The sequence below is a fragment of the Episyrphus balteatus genome, chromosome 1 (assembly GCF_945859705.1).
Source record: "Episyrphus balteatus chromosome 1, idEpiBalt1.1, whole genome shotgun sequence".
Classification (NCBI taxonomy): domain Eukaryota; kingdom Metazoa; phylum Arthropoda; class Insecta; order Diptera; family Syrphidae; genus Episyrphus; species Episyrphus balteatus.
This window is the reverse complement of record NC_079134.1, coordinates 175,876,329-175,898,013: the sequence shown is the minus strand read 5'-3', so window position 1 is coordinate 175,898,013 and position 21,685 is coordinate 175,876,329. Positions and strand designations below refer to the sequence as shown.

Below are 21,685 nucleotides of genomic sequence, written 5' to 3'. Positions count from 1 at the left end.
AAATATACAACATTGGAATATGGCAGCAACTAAATATCGGCATGCATCTATTTGGCTGGGACATATTATTTGAGATTTGCAAAAAACATAAAAAAAATAATAAAACCGTCGTCCGTCGTGCATGGTGGGATAATCTTCATTGGGCAGCACTTAATAATAATTTTATGTGGCTTAAGTGGAATTTGAATAATTTTTGAAAACAAAGAATTAATAAAAATGAAAAAAAAAAAAAAAAAAAAAATAGGAAAACATTACGATATTAAACACAATTATAGAAATTTATTGTGGCTAGGCCGATGAGGCCCGGGCGAGTATCTATAACAAAAAATTTTCCGTACATGCCTGGAAATATATTATTATTCTCTCTATGAGAACAAATTGGTTGTCGAATATAAAATCACAGATGCAGCAGCATTGGAATGCACGCGTTTGTGGTAAAGGTAAAGGTTATGACAATGATATGGCGAATTTCCAAAGTGTCTCAAAAATTTATTTACTTTTGGGTATACAATGGGGTTTTGAAATAAAATAAAACGAAACAATGTAATGAAATTAAAAACTGCGGATTATATTACGTTTTAACAAGGAATAGGAAGTTACTTTTTATTCTTGAGTTTTAATTAATTTTAGTGGAACATTTCACTGGAAAACTGTGCGTGATAAAAATCAACGTTCAAGCATGCCCGTAATAAAGTTTGTTTTCTTGGTGTCGTTTAAACTGTCCCTTTCTTGACCAGGCCAAATTTCAGGCTACTTATTCAGTATTTTCTCACGGCAGGTTCCCTTGATAGGTCTAATAGTAGGCTAGGCCATCACACCAATTTAAAGTTATCAAAAACGCATCTGGCGATGTTTGGTCTAGCATTTTTCCGTATCCAAAAGAAATTTTTCCAAATAAACTATTCGAATAAAACTTCATACTCCTCCAAATTGTTATTGACGCGGTAACTAGAGCTGAGCAATCCTTCCACTATGCACGAAAAGGGTTTTTTTTAGCAAGATAAATTCCTGACCAAATTATTCTCAGATTTTTCCCGATAATAAGGAACTGTTTCCACTGCTAAAGAAGAGCGAATTATTCGAGAATATTTTTGAGCAGAAAAACAGCGTTAAAACATAGTAGATGTAACATAGCTCAACAGTAGCTTCTACATCAGCAATTTTATTTTTTTAATTTTCACGTTTTTTTTTGCTCAATAAATATAAAAAATATAAGTGCCATTAATTCCAACACTTGTAATTTAAAGCTTGTCATCAATGATATGTCTGGCTAATTTTGTTTTTGGTTCGGATTCGATTACGAACGACAAACTCAATTGTATTGTCATTTTTCGTAAGCCTTATTTAAAATCCGACCAATGTGTAAGCCTAAAAACAAAGCATATCGATTTTTTTTTCTAGATTTTTTAACATTGATTTCGAAAAAAAAGAACTTAAAAGTGTAGGAAACATAACCGGGAACCTGCAAACGTGATTTCTTTGAACTCATATAATAATGAAATTAAATGGAAAAGGACCAATAAATAGCGCTTTAGCAAAACCAACGAAAGTAATGTTTAACATTCCACATGGTATCAACGTTCAGGTGTGAAATAAACGGTCTATGGAGTTATTTTTTTTTTTGTAATTACTCTTGTACATTTTTAAAGCTTTTACCTTGAATACAATTGGCATATATAAAAGAACTTTTTGTACAAACGTAATTAAATCATATATTTTTACAACAAAATTAAAGAATTTGAGGACAAAATAGGTTGCACATACGCCCGAGTGTACTTCTCATATTAGTTGATTTGACGGAGAATTAGATATAAATTTTTCTAAATTAATATAATTCAATTCGTTGGAATTTGGAACATACTAGTAACTTTAGTTTTAAAAGCTTTGTAATTTTACAAAAAAAAAAATAATACAACCTAAAAATCTCAAACAATTGTATTGTATTGTATTTGTATTTATTTCTGTAGATAAATATTAACAATAGTACTTCAAGATAAATCTTATAAATATGTAAGTATCAAAATCTAAATTACACTTGTATCTGTCACAAATAAATGGTGTATATTATAACATTATATTTTTGAATCGAAAAATATTATTTATATTTACAAATTTTATTATTTATTATTTAAATTTACAAAGTATAAACTGAAAGATTAAATATTTGATTGATTTTAAAAATGTTTATAATTATTGGTAAATAATGATTAGATATATCTTAAGGTCTTTCCGCCATGTTCAACTATCAATAGAAGGTCGATGCTCTAGCTACAACGTTAACTAATAGGGCCCATACACTACACATTACACATTCCACACGCCTGCTGGAGAAAGGTTAATGTTAATTCGTATTAAAGAACCCTGGTTTTCGTGAATTTTTTGTGACAACATAGTTGAAATCAATTCACCAAAACCAATAACACATTAAATACACTGGCCGGCAAAAAAAAAACAAAAAAAGTTGGGAGCAAGAACTTTGTATGGTAATTTCAATTAACTTGAGTGTACTGATTTCACAACTCATAACAGATTTATTCCATCACGTCTAGATTTTGAGCTCTGCTTATCACTATTTTCGCTGTAAGGTCCCAAAAACTAATCTTGAATGAAATGTTTTTTGGCGTTTGATCTAAAATGGGTATATATTTTTCTGTAATATTTTGCTTTTTTTCTATCCAAAACTGGAATTTGCTTCAAATCTGCTTCAAAAAAAACCATAAGTTACCTGAACCTCTGAGATATATCATAAATTTCTATACTCTTTTAGAAAAAAATAGTTTTGAAAAAAAAATTAACATTTTCAAGACGATAAAATATGGCTTTTGGAGATTGCGTAAGTTGTTTTGCAAAAAACAATTTAACGGTGATGAAATTCAACGCTAAAAGTAACAACAAAATGCGTTTCTGACCTGTTAATATTCAAATATGAACTTGACTTGATTCGGAATCAGCATTCAGCACACAAAAATCCGTTAGAAAAGTATATGGTTTGGTTTAAGCTCTATTTTCGTTGACGACCAGTGTTACTAAAGTAGGTACCTGTAGCATTCGTAGAATATCATTAAAAACTTTCACGAGGTAAACGACAATGGCATCAATAATTGGGACGTGTTTCGGAAAAAAAGTAGAGCCACGGTGCCTCTCATAACTGGGTTATAAATCAAAATAATCATTTTTATCAAAAAAACAAAACCGACTTCCATGGATTTTATGGTTTTTCTCATAGTTTCCATGGCAATAACTGGACGAAATTGAAATGGGACCACACTGCACATGCTTTCCAATACAAAAAGAATTATCAAAATTGGTTGACTAAGTCCAAAGTTATGAGGTTACAAACATAAAAAAAAAAATACAGACGAATTAAATACCTCCTCCTTTTTGGAAGTCGGTACAAATAATAGTTTTCGAGAGGTAACGCTGAGGGGTTTTTTTGTAATTTCAACTTTTCAATTTTTGGAAAACACAATGCAGGCAAAAATGTGATTTTTAATGAAAAAATAAATTTGAATGAAAACCTCTCTACCGTTAGCTCGTAAAATATGTACAAATAGATATAAAAATATCGGTGCAGTAGTTTTAAAGTTATAAGAGGCACCGACTTGGAACCGGTGAGTTGTGAGGAAACCGATTAAAAGTTTTGAACATTAGACGTTCATAAGTGAAGTATAAAAATAATTAGAATTTCATAACTTCAATTTCGCTCAAATAAACTTAAAATTTAGACACAATATTCTTAAGATACTATGTATTTAGTCAAACAAATAAAAAAAATTCAAAAATTATACCCATTCAAGAAATTGTAAATTATGGCTTTCGAAATATCTGATTTCGATTAAATTCTGCATTTTAAATTTAACTTTGACATTCGTTTTGGAATTTTTCATTTGTAGAAAAGTGTTTTTTTTTTTTGACAAATTCAGTTCGAGGAAGGTTCTTCCATGCTCCATAAAGTTTTATCTAATATGCAGATGAATTAAATATTTATTATGCAGGTAGAAATGAATAAAAGGAATTTTCGAAATGAAAACAATGAAGTCTATGAAATTAATTTACTTGCTTATTTTTTATCTTATAGAAAACATTTTAGTAAGATCCAACATTCTTAATGAATCTAAATTCAGAGCTCTGTTCAACGATTAGCCGACATTTTTGCCGAAAACCTCAATATCAAAGTGAAGCATGTATTCCTCTAAACACTCTGTCCTAAAGGTTCAATGTCGACAGCTGACAACAGGAAACCATCGACGCCGATCATATCTTTTCTTTCAAATTATTAGGCTGACCTCTTAACATTCATCAATTATAAAAAAAAAATACAAAAAAAAAAAAAACAAATGAAAAGTGTCACAAAAAACTTGTTATTAAAATAATTAGAAGAAGCAAAAAAAAAACCTAGAAGCTACGTAATGGTATAAAAATATTCAAAAATAAATCGCTTAGTTGTTTTGTGTTTCGATTTACAAAAGGCCATAGCACTCATTAAAACAAATCCATCCATTTTCACCTTACTCATGTAACAAAAACAAATTGGTATTTTTCTAAAATCAAAATTCACCACAGTTTTCAAAATATACACTTGTTGTAGGTATGCACTGCAGTTTCGTGAAATACCTATACAAAAAAATTGGAGTCATGTCTATTTATTTATTTTTCATGTTTTTTTTTTCAATTTTATTTTCTTACAAAAGACAAACATTTCTATAAAGATACACGTACTATATTTTTGAATTTGAGGTGTTTTTTTTTTATCGTTGCATGTAGGTACAACTGCCAGGGATATTTTGCCAAAACTGCTCAATTTTCGATTTTCTTGTTGTTTGTTTAAATGTTCTATTAAAAATTAAAATAAAACGAAACGAATTTGTTGGACGATGGATCTTGTGCCAATCCACTATATCTACATAATCGTGATTGTTTGTCAATAACTTATTCTCGTCCCTTGTCAGGCTAAACAGCAAACAAAAACAATTTATAGCTAAAGTAAAAAAACGTGTGGTGGTAGATTGTTACTGTCTGAAGGACAGCTGTCAAAAATCATAATTATTTAAAAAATATATGATTTTGGGTCAGAAAACTTAAGCATAGAATATTTTAAAAAAAATATTTTTATTTAACAAAATTACGTTATGTTAAAAAAATATCCTAGTTATCCATGAATGAATAAGTTTTTGGCAAACATAAAGGTACTCTTGTCAAGAGACAAATTATATTTAAAGCTAATTTAAGTTCAATTTTACAACAACATCAACAAAAATTGTATGGAACTTTAAGTAGAAGCATATAACGAACTTATTTTTGGCATTTGCATTGAACAAATTGCCCTGGTTACTGCAAAATTTATTTTCGGAAAGTGGATATATTCACGTATAGGTATATTTTTTATTTCGTTTTGTTTTGTTTTGGTCAATTGATCGTACAAATCCGTCTTATTCCATTTGGCTAATGACTATGTATCTTTCACCTGTTGCACCACCCCGTCAACACGAGATGTATTCACGAGAGGGTACAACAATATAAAATTGTTGTTGTTTCTGTTCTGTAATACAAAATAGACATTTTCTTTGGGATATTTTGGTCGTCGGGTTTGGCTATAATTAGAATTCACTCCCCGTTGAAATATGTGAAAGTGAACCGAAATTTCAATTAAAAATAAGGAAATAAAAGAAAAATAGACGACATCGACCCTTAAACGTTGATGTTGGTTCAAGAATTTGTGCTAGACGGGAAAATGAAGGATTTTTGTTGTTTATGAAAGAGAAAAAGTGACATTTTAATAAGACGATTTTGAATATTGAAATATTTTTAAAAGTATCAGTTTTTCTGTCGTTTCACCTTTAGAGTAGGCAGTACTTTAGTATTTAAAAATTCAGTACGCCGCAGTACGGCAAACATAAAACACACAACACGTTGCAAGTTACATGTTTCATGTGGCAAGTTGCATGTGGCAAGTTGTATGTGGCAAGTTGCATGTGGCAAGTTGCATGTGGCAAGTTGAATGTGGTAATTTCCATGTGGCAAGTTGCTAGGGTTGCAAAAAGCTCACATTTCAGCTCAGCTCACAGCTAGGTACCATAGCTTAGCTCATTTGAGCTGAGCTGAAAGTGAGCAGAGCTGAAAGTGAGCTCCCCAACTTCCAACGCCTATATCACGGAATTTTGAAGAAAATGAAAAAAAAATGTTTGATTCCAAAAGGTAGCGGGGACTCTAACCTACATTTGGGTACAACTCTCATCCCTCTAGGTCCACGCGTTCTCAAACCGGGAGAACTTAAAAGTACAAAAAAAAAATAGGCACGATTCTGAAAAAATAGGCATGATGTGGCGGTTTAACATGGAAGGCGATTTTTTTTTAAATCTGACAAGGTGCAAAGCGTAGGCCCATGACACAAGCTATCATTTGGCATCACTCCCAAAAATTGCTCTCAAGCGGTTTAGCTTGCAGGAGCTTTCGAAGATTCGGGGATTTTTGGAAAAAAAATTTTACCCCAACTTTCAAACGCGATTTTCTCGGAATTTTGAAAAAAATCGAAAAACCGGATTATACCACTATCGGTTAGCTGAGAATATAAGCTTTCATATGGCACCACTCCCCTGTCTCTAGATCAAAGCGTTCAGCTCCCAGAAGTTTTTTTCGCGCCCCCAACTTCCAACGCCTATATCGCGGAATTTTGAAGAAAATGAAAATAAAATTTTTGATGCCAAAAGGTAGCGGGGACTCTAACCTACATTTAGGTACAAATCTCATCCCTCTAGGTCCACGCGTTCTCAAACCGGGAGAATTTAAAAGTACAAAAAAAAATAGGCACGATTCTGAAAAAATAGGCATGATGTGGCGGTTTAACATGGAAGGCGATTTTTTAAAAATCTGACAAGGTGCAAAGCGTAGGCCCATGACACAAGCTATCATTTGGCATCACTCCCAAAAATTGCTCTCAAGCGGTTTATCTTGCAGGAGCGTTCGAAGATTCGGGGATTTTTCGAAAAAAAATTTTACCCCAACTTTCAAACGCGATTTTCTCGGAATTTTGAAAAAAATCGAAAAACCGGATTATACCACTATCGGGTAGCTGAGAATATAAGCTTTCATATGGCACCACTCCCCTGTCTCTAGATCAAAGCGTTCCAACGCCTATATCGCGGAATTTTGAAGAAAATGAAAAAAAAAACTTTGATGCCAAAAGGTAGCGGGGACTCTAACCTACATTTGGGTACAACTCTCATCCCTCTAGGTCCACGCGTTCTCAAACCGGGAGAACTTAAAAGTACAAAAAAAAATAGGCACGATTCTGAAAAAATAGGCATGATGTGGCGGTTTAACATGGAAGGCGATTTTTTAAAAATCTGACAAGGTGCAAAGCGTAGGCCCATGACACAAGCTATCATTTGGCATCATTCCCAAAAATTGCTCTCAAGCGGTTTAGCTTCCAGGAGCGTTCAAAGATTCGGGGATTTTTCGAAAAAAAAAATTTACCCCAACTTTCAAACGCGATTTTCTCGGAATTTTGAAAAAAGTCGAAAAACTGGATTGTACCGGAATTTTTTTATGATAGAAAAAGAAATATTTTACTAAAAAAATAGAAATATATTTACTATTAAAAAAACCAAGAGAAAAGATCACGATCAATTATCTGTTTTATTTATAAAAATATCCATGTGTTAAAATAATTCCATTAATAACTAGAACCAAACATCTTAAGCTATGGTGTTTTATAAAAGTTTAAAATATCTTCATATTTCATTATACTTTCCAAATAAAAATCAATGTATCCTCTCAACCATCACAGCTCAGCTCAGCTCACTTTACCTTAGCTAACCCAACAGCTCAGCTCAGCTCACCGACAGCTCAGCTCACCCAACAGCTCAGCACAACCATCAGCTCAGCTCACTTTCAGCTCAGCTCAAAATTTGAGCTGAGCTGTGAGCTGAGCTCAGCTCACTTTTGAGCTTTGTAGCAACCCTGCAAGTTCCATATTGCTACTACTAGTGCTGAAGCACACACAATTATCATAAAATTACCATATCGCACATTTTATGCGCAATTCATTTACTTTCGTTAACCATATACCGTACGTTCTGAACCGCACAACATGAGTAAATTTCACAGAATAAATTGAAAACTACATGGACGCAAGGAGGATGAAAGAATTAATTTATTGTTCACTTGATAAAAATGTAAAAAAACGAAGTGTGGATTAATTAATTTAATAATAGAAATTAAAAATATCAAATGAAATTCATTTACATATACTGAATGAGAAGTATAACTTCAGTCGCGTGAACATGTGTACACACACTCTTTTTTTTTTAATTTAACATTGTGTAGCTTGTAGTAAATGTACCGTTATGTGTGATATATCAAATGAAAGGTAATACTATCAGCATGTTAAATAAAATTTTTATTTGCTCTAGATCAAAAGAAAGAACGTGTTGAAAAATAGAACTTTATTTTACCGTTATCTCAAAATTGTGCACACGAAATTGATTGAAATTCACAAGTATAGTACTGCCTATTACGGTATAAATTTCATTAATTTATCTGTTGAAGAAAAAAAGATAATAATAAAAAAGGTTAAAAATGGTCAAAAAACTAGGGACAAAAAAACTTGTTTTTTCTGTCAATCGGTGTCAAAAATCATTTAAAAATACCAATTTTTTGCACATGCATGCCCACAACCATAAACTATAAGTTTTATAAGCTTAAAATTTTTTGAACGCTCCAAAAAATTGCTTAAAATAAAACCCACTCAAAGATACCCCTAAAATAGTAGATATTTTTCAAAAATTCATATATCAAAACAAAGAGGCTTAAACAAAATCCGTAATACCTATTATCACTACTTTGTCAAAGGTCTCCCTCGTGTTTTAGTTTAAAAAACTATATATAACATGGTTTTGACATTTTCTAGAATTTTTTTAATACGATTGTCAGCCTTCCAATAAATTTATCTATCGATTAAATACCTGAAAATTCAGCTTTCTACAACGTAGCGTTTAGAAAAAAGCCACATTTTTGCAATGTTGTTTTACCCTTATTTACCCTATTAAATGATTGAATTTTTAAAAATCCTCTAGTAACCTTTAAGTTATTGAATTTTCGAAACTGATTTATTAATATTTCATGCATATTTTTAAAATTAAATTTTAAAACATCAATTTAACATATTTCCAATATTTACTCATTAACATAAATTTATAGACTCAGTTTTGGATATGGAACATCACAAATAAGTTCACTAGCTGAACCATACAAAGTACTATCTGAATTGTTACGTTTCGGTAAAGGTGGTGGCGACGAAGGACTAATCACACACTTATTGTTACCCAAACACTTTTGTTGGCAATCATGAGTTTGATTATAGATACAAGGCATTTCGTAATAGTCTTCTCGCACAGATTCTTGTCTGGGTCCTTCAATGTCGTTGTACAAGGACACTGGTAGTGGAATAGATGAATCACGATTTCTGAAAATAAATATTTATTTAAGCTTATTTGTTCAACACAAAAAAAAAATCAAAATATTTACGAAGAGTTCTTCTTTTTCAAACTATCCTTTTGGATTATGTATTCGCTCTCAGTGATTGTTGACACATAGCAAGCAGCTTTTTTGGACTTCTTGACCACTAGAACATGATTAGTGCCTTCAAGTATATCCGGATAGGCTTTAATTCCAAAGTAAGCAATAACTCCACCCAATAATAAAGAACACATAAGAATCAGCGACACTATTCCAAGAGTAAGATCCTTTTCGTCATGCGAGATCCAAATGTCAGGCACCGTCTTAATTTTCGAGGGCACATGAAGTGGCAAACAATTAAAAGGAGTAATTGAAAAATACCCACTGGGAATCAGACAAAATGTGTAAGTGCAGTTTTCTACCAGATTCTCAGCCAGAAGAAACGGATCCGAGTACATTTCACAATTATAATCGATAGTGATGTCATTGACCGTATGAACAAAGTTCTCCAAGGCTTCACTGAACCAAATGATATTGATTGGTTCATCAGCATATTCGACAACCACTTGAACGGAATTATTTTGCAAAAGAATTAATTCGAAATCATGACATGGTGGCGCAAATAGAAAATACTCTACTGGATCCCCTTCAGTAGAGGGTTCTGTAGTGTCGGCTAAGCCTATTATTGACAGACATGCCATTTTAAATGAATACGCAGGGTCTACAACAATAGTGGCTTCAGTACTTGAGCTTGAGGCTATAATTGAATCAGTTTTGTAGTACTCAATTGGTGTGGCCATGAGTCCTTTATCGGTATCATTAAGAATTTTGCAATTTTTGTCGAATTTCAAATTTGTCAAATATGCTCCATACAGAGCACGTGGACCCTTGCAGTAAGGAATATCTCCGAAACTATTTGGATAATCTTCGTACAAGGTTACTAAAGGTCTTAAATGGCATTCACAAAGCCATTCATTGCCTAAGAGATATATTCTAGCAGAACCAATTGTTACCAGCTGTTCCATACATCTGATATCAAGAGTCTTCAAACGATTATTACTCAAGTCCAACATAGTGAGACTAGCAGCTATGTCATCAAAAGCGTCGATTTCAATGGAGGATATCTCCGAATCTGATAGAATCAAATATCTTAAATGAGGCACACCGATGAAAAAAGTCCTTGCTAGAGATCCTGTGATAGTATTTTCACTGAGATCCAAGGCATGCAGGTTAGACATGAAACTTATGCCGAAAATATTATCCTTCCCTGAAATTGTCAGATCGGCCTTGAGTGTCAAACGCATTAGAAATGACTGCACAGGTTGGAAAAAACACCTATCAACATTGCGTACTTTTCCTTCCATGTGAATAGACTGAAGTCTTGCAAAGCCTAAAAGAACTCCATTACCAAGTGTATCCAATTTGACACCCAACAGAGTGAGTGTTTGAGTTCCAGTAAAGTCAATTGAATTGAAAGCTTCATTTCGAATATGGCTGAATTCACTATTTCGTATGACAAGAGACTTAATCATTTTACTAGCTGATTTCCATCTGTTTGATAAAACGAAATTCGGAAAATGTTGATGATCCAATTGAAGAATAATATTTTCTTCACATTCGGTAGACTGAACAAAAAAAAAAAAAGTGATTTATGATTTAGATGAATATTTCAATATTAACTTACTTGAAGAACCTGGAAAACTTCGTCGTAGATTTTTTTCGAACTTAAGCATCTGATGGTGCAGTTAACAACTTGGCAACCCTTTCTTGAGATATATTTCGGTTCCCCTATTTCTAACATTCTACTTTCCAATCTCAAGTTAGAATTGTCGTTTGATGTTTCAGCCCTTTTCATATTTAAACAAGCCATTAGTATGGTTACAATTGCCAGAGCAAGACACAAACCCAGTAAGATGTACAAACACCATTTAAGTGCAAAGTAAATATGTTTTTTGGAAATTTTCCAAAAACTAAAAATAAATAAAATTAATTTTTAATGTTTTTTTTTTAATTTTCTTTTTTTTTTCTTACCATAAGGATATTAAATATGACATTACAGGTGCGAAATAAGCTTATAAATGTGAACATTATTTTCTAATTCCATCGTATGTTCCAAAGTAAATTTATCAAAAATATGATAAAGGATTGATTAGTTTTTTTTTATCAAAACATGTTGATTTTGTCATAAAAATTATATCCTGATAAGATAAGAAGATATCATAATGCAGTAGTTGATAATATACTTTACTACTAAAGTATTGATTATAAGGATTTGCAGTAGCAAATAAGGTAGATTATATATATTTTACGTGGATAAAATTGCATTTTCCAAACAAATAAGCTTTCATTGATAAAAATTTTGTTATTTATCTAAGTATTTTATCTGGAAAGGTGAAACGGAAATGATTTAAAAGCTTATTACTATACTTATGTACTTAAAAATGAATTGAAACTTGAAACCTCTTATTATGGTTCGAAAAGTAATTTGGATATTTTGTTTTATTCACAAACAAACTACACCAGTGAGAAAAAATATTTTTTTTTTTAATTTTGTATGGGTAAACACTTTTTTGTTAAATTAGAAGGAATATCCTGGTTAATTATTTGCAAAAACTCAAAAAATATCGTTAATAAAGTATAATAGGAATTAAATTGATGAGACTACCCAAACCAATGCTGATTTCTAGAATTTATCTCACTCAACAACGAACTATGTACCTATTTCAAAATAACAAAATTTTTGCAGAAAAACAGTTTAAATTTTCTGATTTCTTGCATTTTCCGCATACATTTTTTATGGAGTATGAATTTAATTATTAACCATAGTAACCATTTTGAAGGTAAAATAGTTATGCCAATTTCACAGAAGGATATAATATTTCAGCTGTATTCGAAGGATATTTTTGCAAAATGATTTATCAGGACACTTATTCAACTAGCTTCATTATACTTACAAAAATATAGAACTGCAGTCCACTATGAATTTGAAGTTAAGTATTGGCTAGATCTTTTCATCTAGCCTAGATGAAAAATAGGGTTGCGATAGGAAAAATAAACTACTGATTGTATTGGATTTTCTACAAAGATAATAAAAGTATGCAGATCACGCTAAATTTTAGCTGAGATTTTTGTTCCGTTTTTATTCACTTTTTCTGTGCGCTTAATTGTGATGGAAACAAAATGTACCTACACTGGAAACAAATATATGAATTTTAAGCTGAAGCTGCGCACAACTCTAAATTCTTATAAATTCTGCACTGAATTTTTGTACGAAGCTTAAATTTAACTCGATTTGCGTACTAGGCTTAAGAGGGGGTGTCCCGTCACATAAACGGCTCAACGCGTTGCAACGTTTATATATTGGTGGATAACTTTCACATTTGTAATAATCGAATGAAATAAATTTTATTATTTAGTTAATAAACAAGGCTTGAATTATTTGATCTTATAATTTCTAAATTTGAGCAATTGTAATTTAGAGAGCATAAAAAGCGACAATTTTAGTCATTGTTTTAGTACGACCTATTTATTTTGTGTTTGTTTCTTACTCAGACTAAAAATTTTATTTTAATACTATTTTAGATTGAGATTGAATCAATCTAAGGAGTAAAGCTATTTTGAAAAACTAAAATTATGTTTTTTATAGAAAATAAAATGCACGACTGGAGCCGCACGTACTTGCTCTTATGGTAAAAGTAGCTTTTATGTCAAAGCTTTTTAAGAAAAATATTTTCAATTAGGTAGTCAAATTTGATTTTTTAACTATTTTCATAAGAAATGCAAAAATATGTACATTTTTTGCATGGTATTTCTTACGCTATTAGCTATAATAAAATCACTTAAAGCATTATGTATGTCAGATTTAGTCTAAGTAAATCGTTAGACCCGTTTTCGAGAAAATTATAATCAACTTATTAACGATGTACGGGAAGAGCCGACATCCGCGATTAAAAAAAAAGTTAGTGTCATATTTTCACTATCCGCATTTTTTGAGAAAAACTAAAAACGCAGTTATGTTAGAACTACGTACAGCATTACGTGTGTTAAATTTAATCAAAATCGTTAGAGCCGTTTTCGAGAAATTTGCAATAACTCGAAAATTTTGTATGGGAGGTATATGTTCTAAGCGAGATATTAAAAAACGAAAAAATCATCTGTACCAAATTTCAAGAAAATCCGTCCACCAGTTTAGCCTGCAGCTTCATGTACAGCTTTTTTTGACGACGCACCGACGCACCGACGCACAGACCGACGGACGTCATGACGAAAACTACTTTTTCGGACTTCTCCATCATCGTAATGTTAGTTTTGATTAAAACCTCGAATTATTTTTTTGACACGAAACCAATACTTGCCCTATTGAGCAAGTAAAAATTAATCGGAACTTATGTTACTTTTCTTGACCTTGCAATGTTTGGACAGGTGTAACTTCTGCATACATCAATATAATTCATCAAAATAAAAAGTTTTAAGAAGCTCAACTCAAATATTACTACCTTGATTTTTTTTCAAAAAAAAATATTATTTTTTGAGAATTTTTGGGAAAAAGAAGTAAAATGAAGAACAAAATTTTACTTTGTAAAAAAAAATATTTAAATTATGATTTCTGAAAAAGTAAATATAAAAACTCCTTTTTGAACATTTTTCTTTGTTTGATACCTTTAAACTTGACATTTTTTTTTTGAAAAAAATCAAGGTAGTAATATTTGAGTTGAGCTTCTTAAAACTTTTTATTTTGATGAATTATATTGATGTATGCAGAAGTTACACCTGTCCAAACATTGCAAGGTCAAGAAAAGTAACATAAGTTCCGATTAATTTTTTTCTATAAAAAACAAAATTTTAGTTTTTCAAAATAGCTTTACTCCTTAGATTGATTCAATCTCAATCTAAAATAGTATTAAGAAAAATAAAATTTTTAGTCTGAGTAAGAAACAAACACAAAATAAATAGGTCGTACTAAAACAATGACCAAAATTGTCGCTTTTTTTGCTCTCTAAATTACAATTGCTCAAATTTAGAAATTATAAGATCAAATAATTCAAGCCTTGTTTATTAACTAAATAATAAAATTTATTTCATTCGATTATCTTTACAAATGCGAAAGTTATCCACCAATATATAAACGTTGCAAAGCGTTGAGCAGTTTATGTGACGGGACACCCCCTCTTAAGAGTGGATGAAAGCAAATGTATGTACATATTCGATGGAAAAAAAACTGTAGTTGAACTGGAAGAGCGATTAAAAATTGACTTTTCCATGTTTTCGAGGTTGCACTTTTCAAATCTATTTTCCCTTTTTTTTTTTCTATCTTCTTTCGTTTCAGAGATACCTATTCACTTTTTTTTTGAGAAAAACAAGAAATTTTGGCATTTACTTCAAATTTTTCATGCAATTTACGAACATTTTGAGAATTGTTTTGACTTGCGTCTTGCTTAGTTTATGTTTTTTTTTGACGTACGTGTATGAATAAAAGAAACTTCTGGTTTTAATGGCGTATAGGGCAAACTCATTTTGGACAAAAATTTAAATATTTTAGCTGCGTTCCTTTGGAAATATTTATCTACTGCTTAGTACTAAAAGCTGCTTTGAACTACTTTTTCAGTATAGCCAAAGTAGTTCAAAGTAGTTTTAAGTACTAAACAGTAGATAAATATTTCCAAATTAACGCAGCTTTTGAAAACTTAACTAATTTCACATGTCCATTAACATGTTTATAAAAGATGCATTTTAACTATATATGTGCCCATGATTATGAAAGTGGACTAAGTCACTTTTTACATTGTTTAAAGAAAAACTTACATAATAATTTTCTTATATACCGATTTAATTACATTTTTTTAATGAAATCACTAGAGGAGCAATAAAGAAGTTTATTTACTGCAATTTCGCTTTCAAATAAACTTTACCCCTTAAATAATAATTATTTTACGGCTAGATTTGAGGCCATTTTTAGGAGTGACTTAGTCCACTTTCATAATTAAGGGCACATATCATACTTAAAAATCAAAAAATGCCAGCGCGCTGCAGCGGTTAGTTCTTTCGCAATAATGTTCCGAACATTTAAATGCGATTTCTCAAAAATTTTAAAATGGCGTATACGGCACTTCAATACTAGGCAACGATTTATCTATACCTACTAACTAACCCAGCGATTACATCGAATCATTCTGGTACCTATGAACCTACTTAATTTAGGGAAGTTTTTATGCGAGTGAAATATACTTCAATTGTGTGTACACTACACTGTGCATTAAAGTGACCGCAAGAAATCGAATCTCGGGGGAACCCCAATGAATGTTCGCCTTTGCAGATTTTAAGTAAGCCTAAATTTCACCTGGATTGGATAAGGCTAAATGGTGCCGACTGCCGACACTCGCTCAAAGTTCCAAAAATCTCTGTTTTTTCACTGTTTTCCGAAGAACTTTTTTCTTATGTTATATCGAAATCGAAATTCGTGAGGCTTTTCTTAAATCATCGATGGAAATCAAATTGAGAGATACACCTCTACTGTAGAACAATTTTTAACATTAAATATACTTACCCAAAAATTATTCTTTATATCTATGTATTTCCTTTTCTACATCACGATGACAGTCATAAAGAGGAATGAGCTATTACATTTACATGTCATGTTATCAAAAACCTCCAAAAGCATGTCGAATAATCATTACAAGCTGATAAATTCATAGTTTTTGCCACCTATTAGTTAAGTGGTAATTGAAGTTCAACAACTCGGTGTTATCTTTGCTAATAGGCCAAAGTTTAGTAAACATACTTTTTCGTTCATCCTGAAAACCCTGGAAGGTGTAAGCTTTTCTTCTATGATTCACTCACTCCAGAGAAAATTGAAACGATTATTGTCGTTAACAAACACTTTATCTTACATGCAGTCTTTTTCAAAAAGCAAAAAAGTATTTTTTTTTAAATAGATGATAAGCAATTTTTGTAAGCAACTTATTTTCACTAAGCTTTTGGAAGCTATCACAAAACCTTGATGTTGGAAAATGTTTGTTTTAAAAATAAACCAAGATTATGTTACATATGAGAGTGTCTTTAAAAAAAATTCTAAAATAGTTAAGTAAGCAACCACCAAAGATAAATTATTGAAGTTATTGTCAATTTAACCGCATTGCAGCATCCTTTTAAGTAAGTACGCTAATAATATCATATTGGCATAGTATAAAACAAATAATTACTTCAATGACCCAATTGCATGTTGTATATTTTATCTACAGTAAAATCACATACAGGCTTCTGATAAAAAACCAAAAACTAATAAAGATATAAGGTGTCATCGAATTCAAATCAAATATTTTCACCTGGATATCAAATTTAATTAAATTAATTTCCGATACTTTATTCAGTTGTAGCGTGACTACGCCACGGTCGTGAGAGTTAGATTTAGCTTGGCAAAAAAGGATATTAATTTATTGGCATAAAATATTATGAAATTCAAATTAAAACCAAATAAATTATGTTTACTAAGAAAAAATTTACACTAGTTGAAAATAAGAAAAAAATGTTTAATTTGTCAATGAGTAATGTTAGGTTAGTTCAAGACACAAAATAAAAAAAAATATATAAAAAATCATTTAAAATGTTGTAATTAAAAATAAATTCTTTCAACAAATAGTGCAACGTTATATGAATAAGTTTCGTTATGTTGGAAAAGTGGTCACAAATTTTGAGGTTTAAGTCAAAGAAAACCATTTAATTGGTTCGAAAAAAAACCTTTAAAAGGCCAATTTCATCATCTTAGCTTGTTGCAAAATGTGAAATATATATTTTCTATTGGAAACAGTAGAATAAATTCAACACACTTTCATTTCAACTTTTCAGAATGAATTGAAAATTTTTTCCTGTATCTTATTTTGAACCGAACTATAATATCTGTTTTTAGAAGAAAAATTAATAAAATATTTAAAATTTTCTAGATGGCGTAACTGGTTGACTACTTTTGGTCTTGCAGCTTTTGCACTTCTGTTAATCTTTGGAAACTTCAAAAGCAAAAGCTATTACGAAAAATTAAAAGCTGCTAAAAAGGAAATGCTTCAAAACAGGTAGATACCTTACCTACCTATATTTAACAAAAAAAAACTTGTTCTGAATTTTCTTTTTTACAGTTCCCGAATCCAAACGTTTGATATAAAATCAATCAATTGTCACACTAACTACCGATGTAGCGTCACCTGTTCTGGTGATATGACGGGTCTAAGACAATATCTAGAATCTCAAAAAACTTGTTCTTTAATTACCCTTCACATTTCTAATGGAATTTTCCCTGAAAATACACTTCAAAGCAGTTGGTTAGAAGGTAGCTTCAATCTAAGCTCAATTGAAATATCTTCGAGTGATTTAAATGAAATACAAAATGGAGCTTTTAATCAGAAAAGCGTGGCTAATCTTTCAGAATTGAAGCTCAATGGGGTTGAAATAATGAAACTCACTGAAAATACTTTCGTTGGATTAACAGCTATTGAAAAATTTACATTAATCAATAGAATTGATATATTTTCTGGTGAAGCATTTTTAAAACCGATGATGAAAACTTTAGATAAAGTAACTATTAAACATTTAACAAGCATTCCTACCGATCCTGCGCCATGGCTTCGTGGAGAAAATTTTCCCAAACTAATATCAATCACCTTTGACGGGAGTAATTTGGGGGAATACATTAATGCTGACACATTTAAACATCTAAAGCGATTTTCATTGCTGATGATGAATTCGTGTAAAATTGGGTATATAGCCAATGGAGCCTTTGATTTCATGTTTAAACAAACGGTTGTTTTGATCAGTTTGCAAAATAATCAGTTGAAACGGCTAAGTGGTGATTATTTATCACAAATTACCCCCTTGAAGCGATTAGATATTCAGAATAATCCTTGGGATTGTACATGTGAGTTGGAACAACTTGTGCGTGTGTTTAAGGAGTACCCTGAAGGATTTGGAGTAAATTCAAAATGCAGCAGTCCGTGGGATAAAACTGGAAAGCTTCTTAACGAAATTGAGTTGAAAAAATGTGAAGATGAACCGAAACCTCCTTTACCAACGCCTTCTTCGAATATCACCACAATTTCTACAACAGAAACGACACCATTTTCCTTATCAACGAGTAGTACAGCTTTATCGAATTCGACAGACTTGATGACAACAATTTCCACTGTAGAACTTTCTTCTACAACTCCATCACCTCAAAATAGGACTACGACTCTTGCAGCTGATTCCATAATTATTGAATGTGCTAGACATAAAATCCGATTTTCAAGCTATCCTCTAAACTTCATAGAACTCTCACCTCCAGATGGACATTTTACAATCGTTTCAATCAGTGAAACCAGTGCAAGACTGATTTTCCAAGGATCTACTGAAGATTTTGTAATAATTTGGTTTTATGAACAACCAAATCTGGATGAAAACGAAGGAAGTGTTCGATTTGTTGGAGAGTTTTCTATTGGCTGTCAGAGCGAACTCGATTCGTCGTTGATTGTTGAAGGCCTAGCCGCTAATCGGTCATATACTTTTTGTCTAGTTAAGAATGGAACAAAAGTTATATCACCATTTAATTGTCAATCATATTTTAGTTCTGTTGGTGAAACTAGTAATGATTTAATTTGGCTAAGAAAAAAGGACATGCCACTAGTTATTGGTATTTTTGTTGCATGTGTTTTGGTTTCATTATTAATTGGATTGATTGGAATGTTTTTGTTGATTTTGTATCATCCATGTTTATTAAAAAACAGTAAACGGATTATAATTGTGAACAAAAATTCTAGAAAAGATGTTATAGTTCCTCGAAGGAATGTCCACACTTCTGTTACAGAATCATCTTTTGCAAATAGGTTTGTTTATTTTTTTAATTCTAATTTTAAATTTATTAATAATTTTTTGTTTCTATTTCTAGTTATCATTCAGAAGCAACAACAGCAGAATTAAGAAGATTTTCATGTGAAAGTGGTTTAAGTTACATGATGGCGAATAATTACGAGGACATAGAATACCGCTGGAGAATGAATGCAAATAATGACATGTATTTTTCTAATCGAATGCCAAAAAGTCCTGCACCTCCTTTACCGAAACGAATATCTTCTGCTATTTCAACACAAAAACCAGGGGCTTTGGCAAATAATAATGATATAGAGCAGGAAGATAACGATTACGGGTACACGAGTATATCTTGAACAGTTGATGTTTAGAATTGTCTATAATATATATTTATTTCGAAACATTTATCGGTATAGTATTGAGCAAAAGTAAAACAAATTTAAACAAATATTTATATTAAAAATAATAAATCAAGAATTTAAATAAGAAGATGCAGTTATGTACTAAATTTAAACCAAATCCGTCCATCCATTTGGTCACATCTGGTTATACATATGGACTCATAAAGGAACCGACGCGACGCACAGACCCACAGTATACAAAAATATATTTGCTTGCCTTTATAAAAAATTATTTAAAAAGTCATTCCACACTAATTTATAAGTTAAAGAATGAAAATTATTATTTATTATTATCTATCTTTCTATGTTCATAATAATATCTGCATTTATTGTAGTTGAAATAGTTAAACCAAAAATAAACTAAACTAAAAAACACACATTAATAATATTATTGTTAAAAACAATTTTTTTTGACTTTTCACTCAGATGTAAATATCAATTACACTGATTTACAGCCAAAATGGACACTCAATCCAAATATTTTTTTCTTATCTACTTTGACCTCGAAACTCGGAAATCACTTAAAAAAAAATACGATGGATACGTTTTCGAGATATAATTATACAAAGATTTTTGTCTTTGTTTTTCCTAGCATACTTAGTATTCGGGCTATATCTTGAGTAATAAACGATCAATCTGAACAGAAAAATCGGCACCTGAAAGCTGAATAAATAAACAACAAACACTGGAATAACTTTTTTGGGTCACTCCAGATGTTTAGGTGCAATGTATTAAAAATTTTTTTAAAAAATCGATTTTAAAAGGAAATTTTTGCTAAAAAAAATGTTTACTGTAATAAAAAATCTAAATCTTTTGAATCCTCATGGGTATATATTTTTTTTGTGTACTGCACTTTCGGGCAAAAAAACAAGATAATTTTTTTCAAAATCTACGGATAAGTTATAAGGATATTAGTGGAGTCAAATTAGCTTTATACCTCGGAATCCAGGGAAAGTCGATGCATCTGAAAAACGAGTATAGGACTGCATTATAAAAGGGTCAAATAAGAAAGTTAAAAAAAAAATTTCACCGCTCTCGATTACAACAGTTTTTATGGACCGTTAACTGTCATTCCGTATGGAAGCGTTAATCGGAATTGCTGTCTCATTTTAGATTTTGATCAAACTTTGCAGGGATGTTCTCTAGGACTGTAAGGAAGCAAATCCATGATGATTTAATTTTAAGTTGCGTGGTTTCCCCGCTACCCGCATTCGAACTTTTTCAGAAGGTCATTTTTATGTTATTATAACTTTGCGTCTACTAATGATATCTTTTTGTTTGAAACGCCATTTTAAAGCTAAAGAATAGTAATTTTTGAATATATATTAAAAAATTACGTAATAATTATCCCTGAATAAAAAATAATTTTTGAAAAACTGGTAATTTTGCTGATTTTTCATGGTTTTCGACTGGCTCCAGAACCTTGGCTATTATATGTAGGAAGCTTATACTTACCAAATATTAAATATAGATATTTTTCAACAAAATAAATCTTAAATGAACTCGATGGCTGTACTCCTTATGTAAAAATTTTAAGTTCAAAGTATTGAGTATTTTAAAAAAGCTAATTTTTATACTGTCATTTTCTACGATTTGACTAAACGAAGAAATATGAAACTTACAGTGTGTTAAGCTAAGAGTACGAACTAAATATACTATTGATTTCATGCTTCTATCTTATGTCAAACATAGTGCAATCATAGCCTTAAGTAGGGGTTATTTTGGCTTTTTAGCATTTTTGCGAATTTTCAAACAAGCGGTACACTAAGAAGATATGAAAATAACACAATTTTATTTAGAGGACTTAAAGTTAAAAGTTTCAAATTAACACACTGTTATTTTCATGTTTCTATCTTTAGTCAAATCGTAAAAAATCATAGTATAAAAAAAATATTTTTTCAAAAAACTCAAAACTTTGAACTTAAAATTTTTGCATAAAGAGTACAGCCATCGAGTTAATTTTAGATGTAATTTGTTGAAAAATATCTATATTTAATATT

At 30.9% G+C, this 21,685-nt stretch overlaps 2 protein-coding genes across 2 annotated transcripts; one reads left to right on the top strand and one right to left on the bottom strand.

Annotated features, from left to right (window-relative positions):
• Positions 1 to 9,186: 9,186 nt before the first annotated feature.
• On the bottom strand, positions 9,187 to 11,416 carry LOC129906274 (uncharacterized). The gene is made up of 3 exons (XM_055981952.1): positions 11,141 to 11,416; positions 9,526 to 11,081; positions 9,187 to 9,463 (listed from the first exon to the last, which is right to left on the bottom strand). The coding sequence occupies exons 1-3, from the start codon at positions 11,324 to 11,326 to the stop codon at positions 9,193 to 9,195; spliced, it is 2,013 nt and encodes a 670-aa protein (XP_055837927.1). The 5' UTR covers positions 11,327 to 11,416; the 3' UTR covers positions 9,187 to 9,192.
• A 5,997-nt stretch (positions 11,417 to 17,413) lies between these two features.
• LOC129905893 (uncharacterized) lies at positions 17,414 to 19,989 on the top strand. The gene is made up of 3 exons (XM_055981516.1): positions 17,414 to 17,519; positions 17,583 to 19,301; positions 19,364 to 19,989. Exons 1-3 carry the CDS (start codon positions 17,506 to 17,508, stop codon positions 19,638 to 19,640), a joined length of 2,010 nt encoding a protein of 669 aa, XP_055837491.1. The 5' UTR covers positions 17,414 to 17,505; the 3' UTR covers positions 19,641 to 19,989.
• Positions 19,990 to 21,685: the final 1,696 nt, after the last annotated feature.

Coding starts and splice junctions, on each gene's coding strand:
- LOC129905893 (XM_055981516.1), top strand. Junction 19,302..19,363: donor GAATCATCTTTTGCAAATAG/GTTTGTTTATTT, acceptor TTCTATTTCTAG/TTATCATTCAGAAGCAACAA.
- LOC129906274 (XM_055981952.1), bottom strand. CDS start 11,326: ATGGCTTGTTTAAATATGAAAAGGGCTGAAACATCAAACGACAATTCT. Junction 11,082..11,140: donor AAGTTTTCCAGGTTCTTCAA/GTAAGTTAATAT, acceptor TTTTTTGTTCAG/TCTACCGAATGTGAAGAAAA. Junction 9,464..9,525: donor TTGAAAAAGAAGAACTCTTC/GTAAATATTTTG, acceptor ATTTATTTTCAG/AAATCGTGATTCATCTATTC.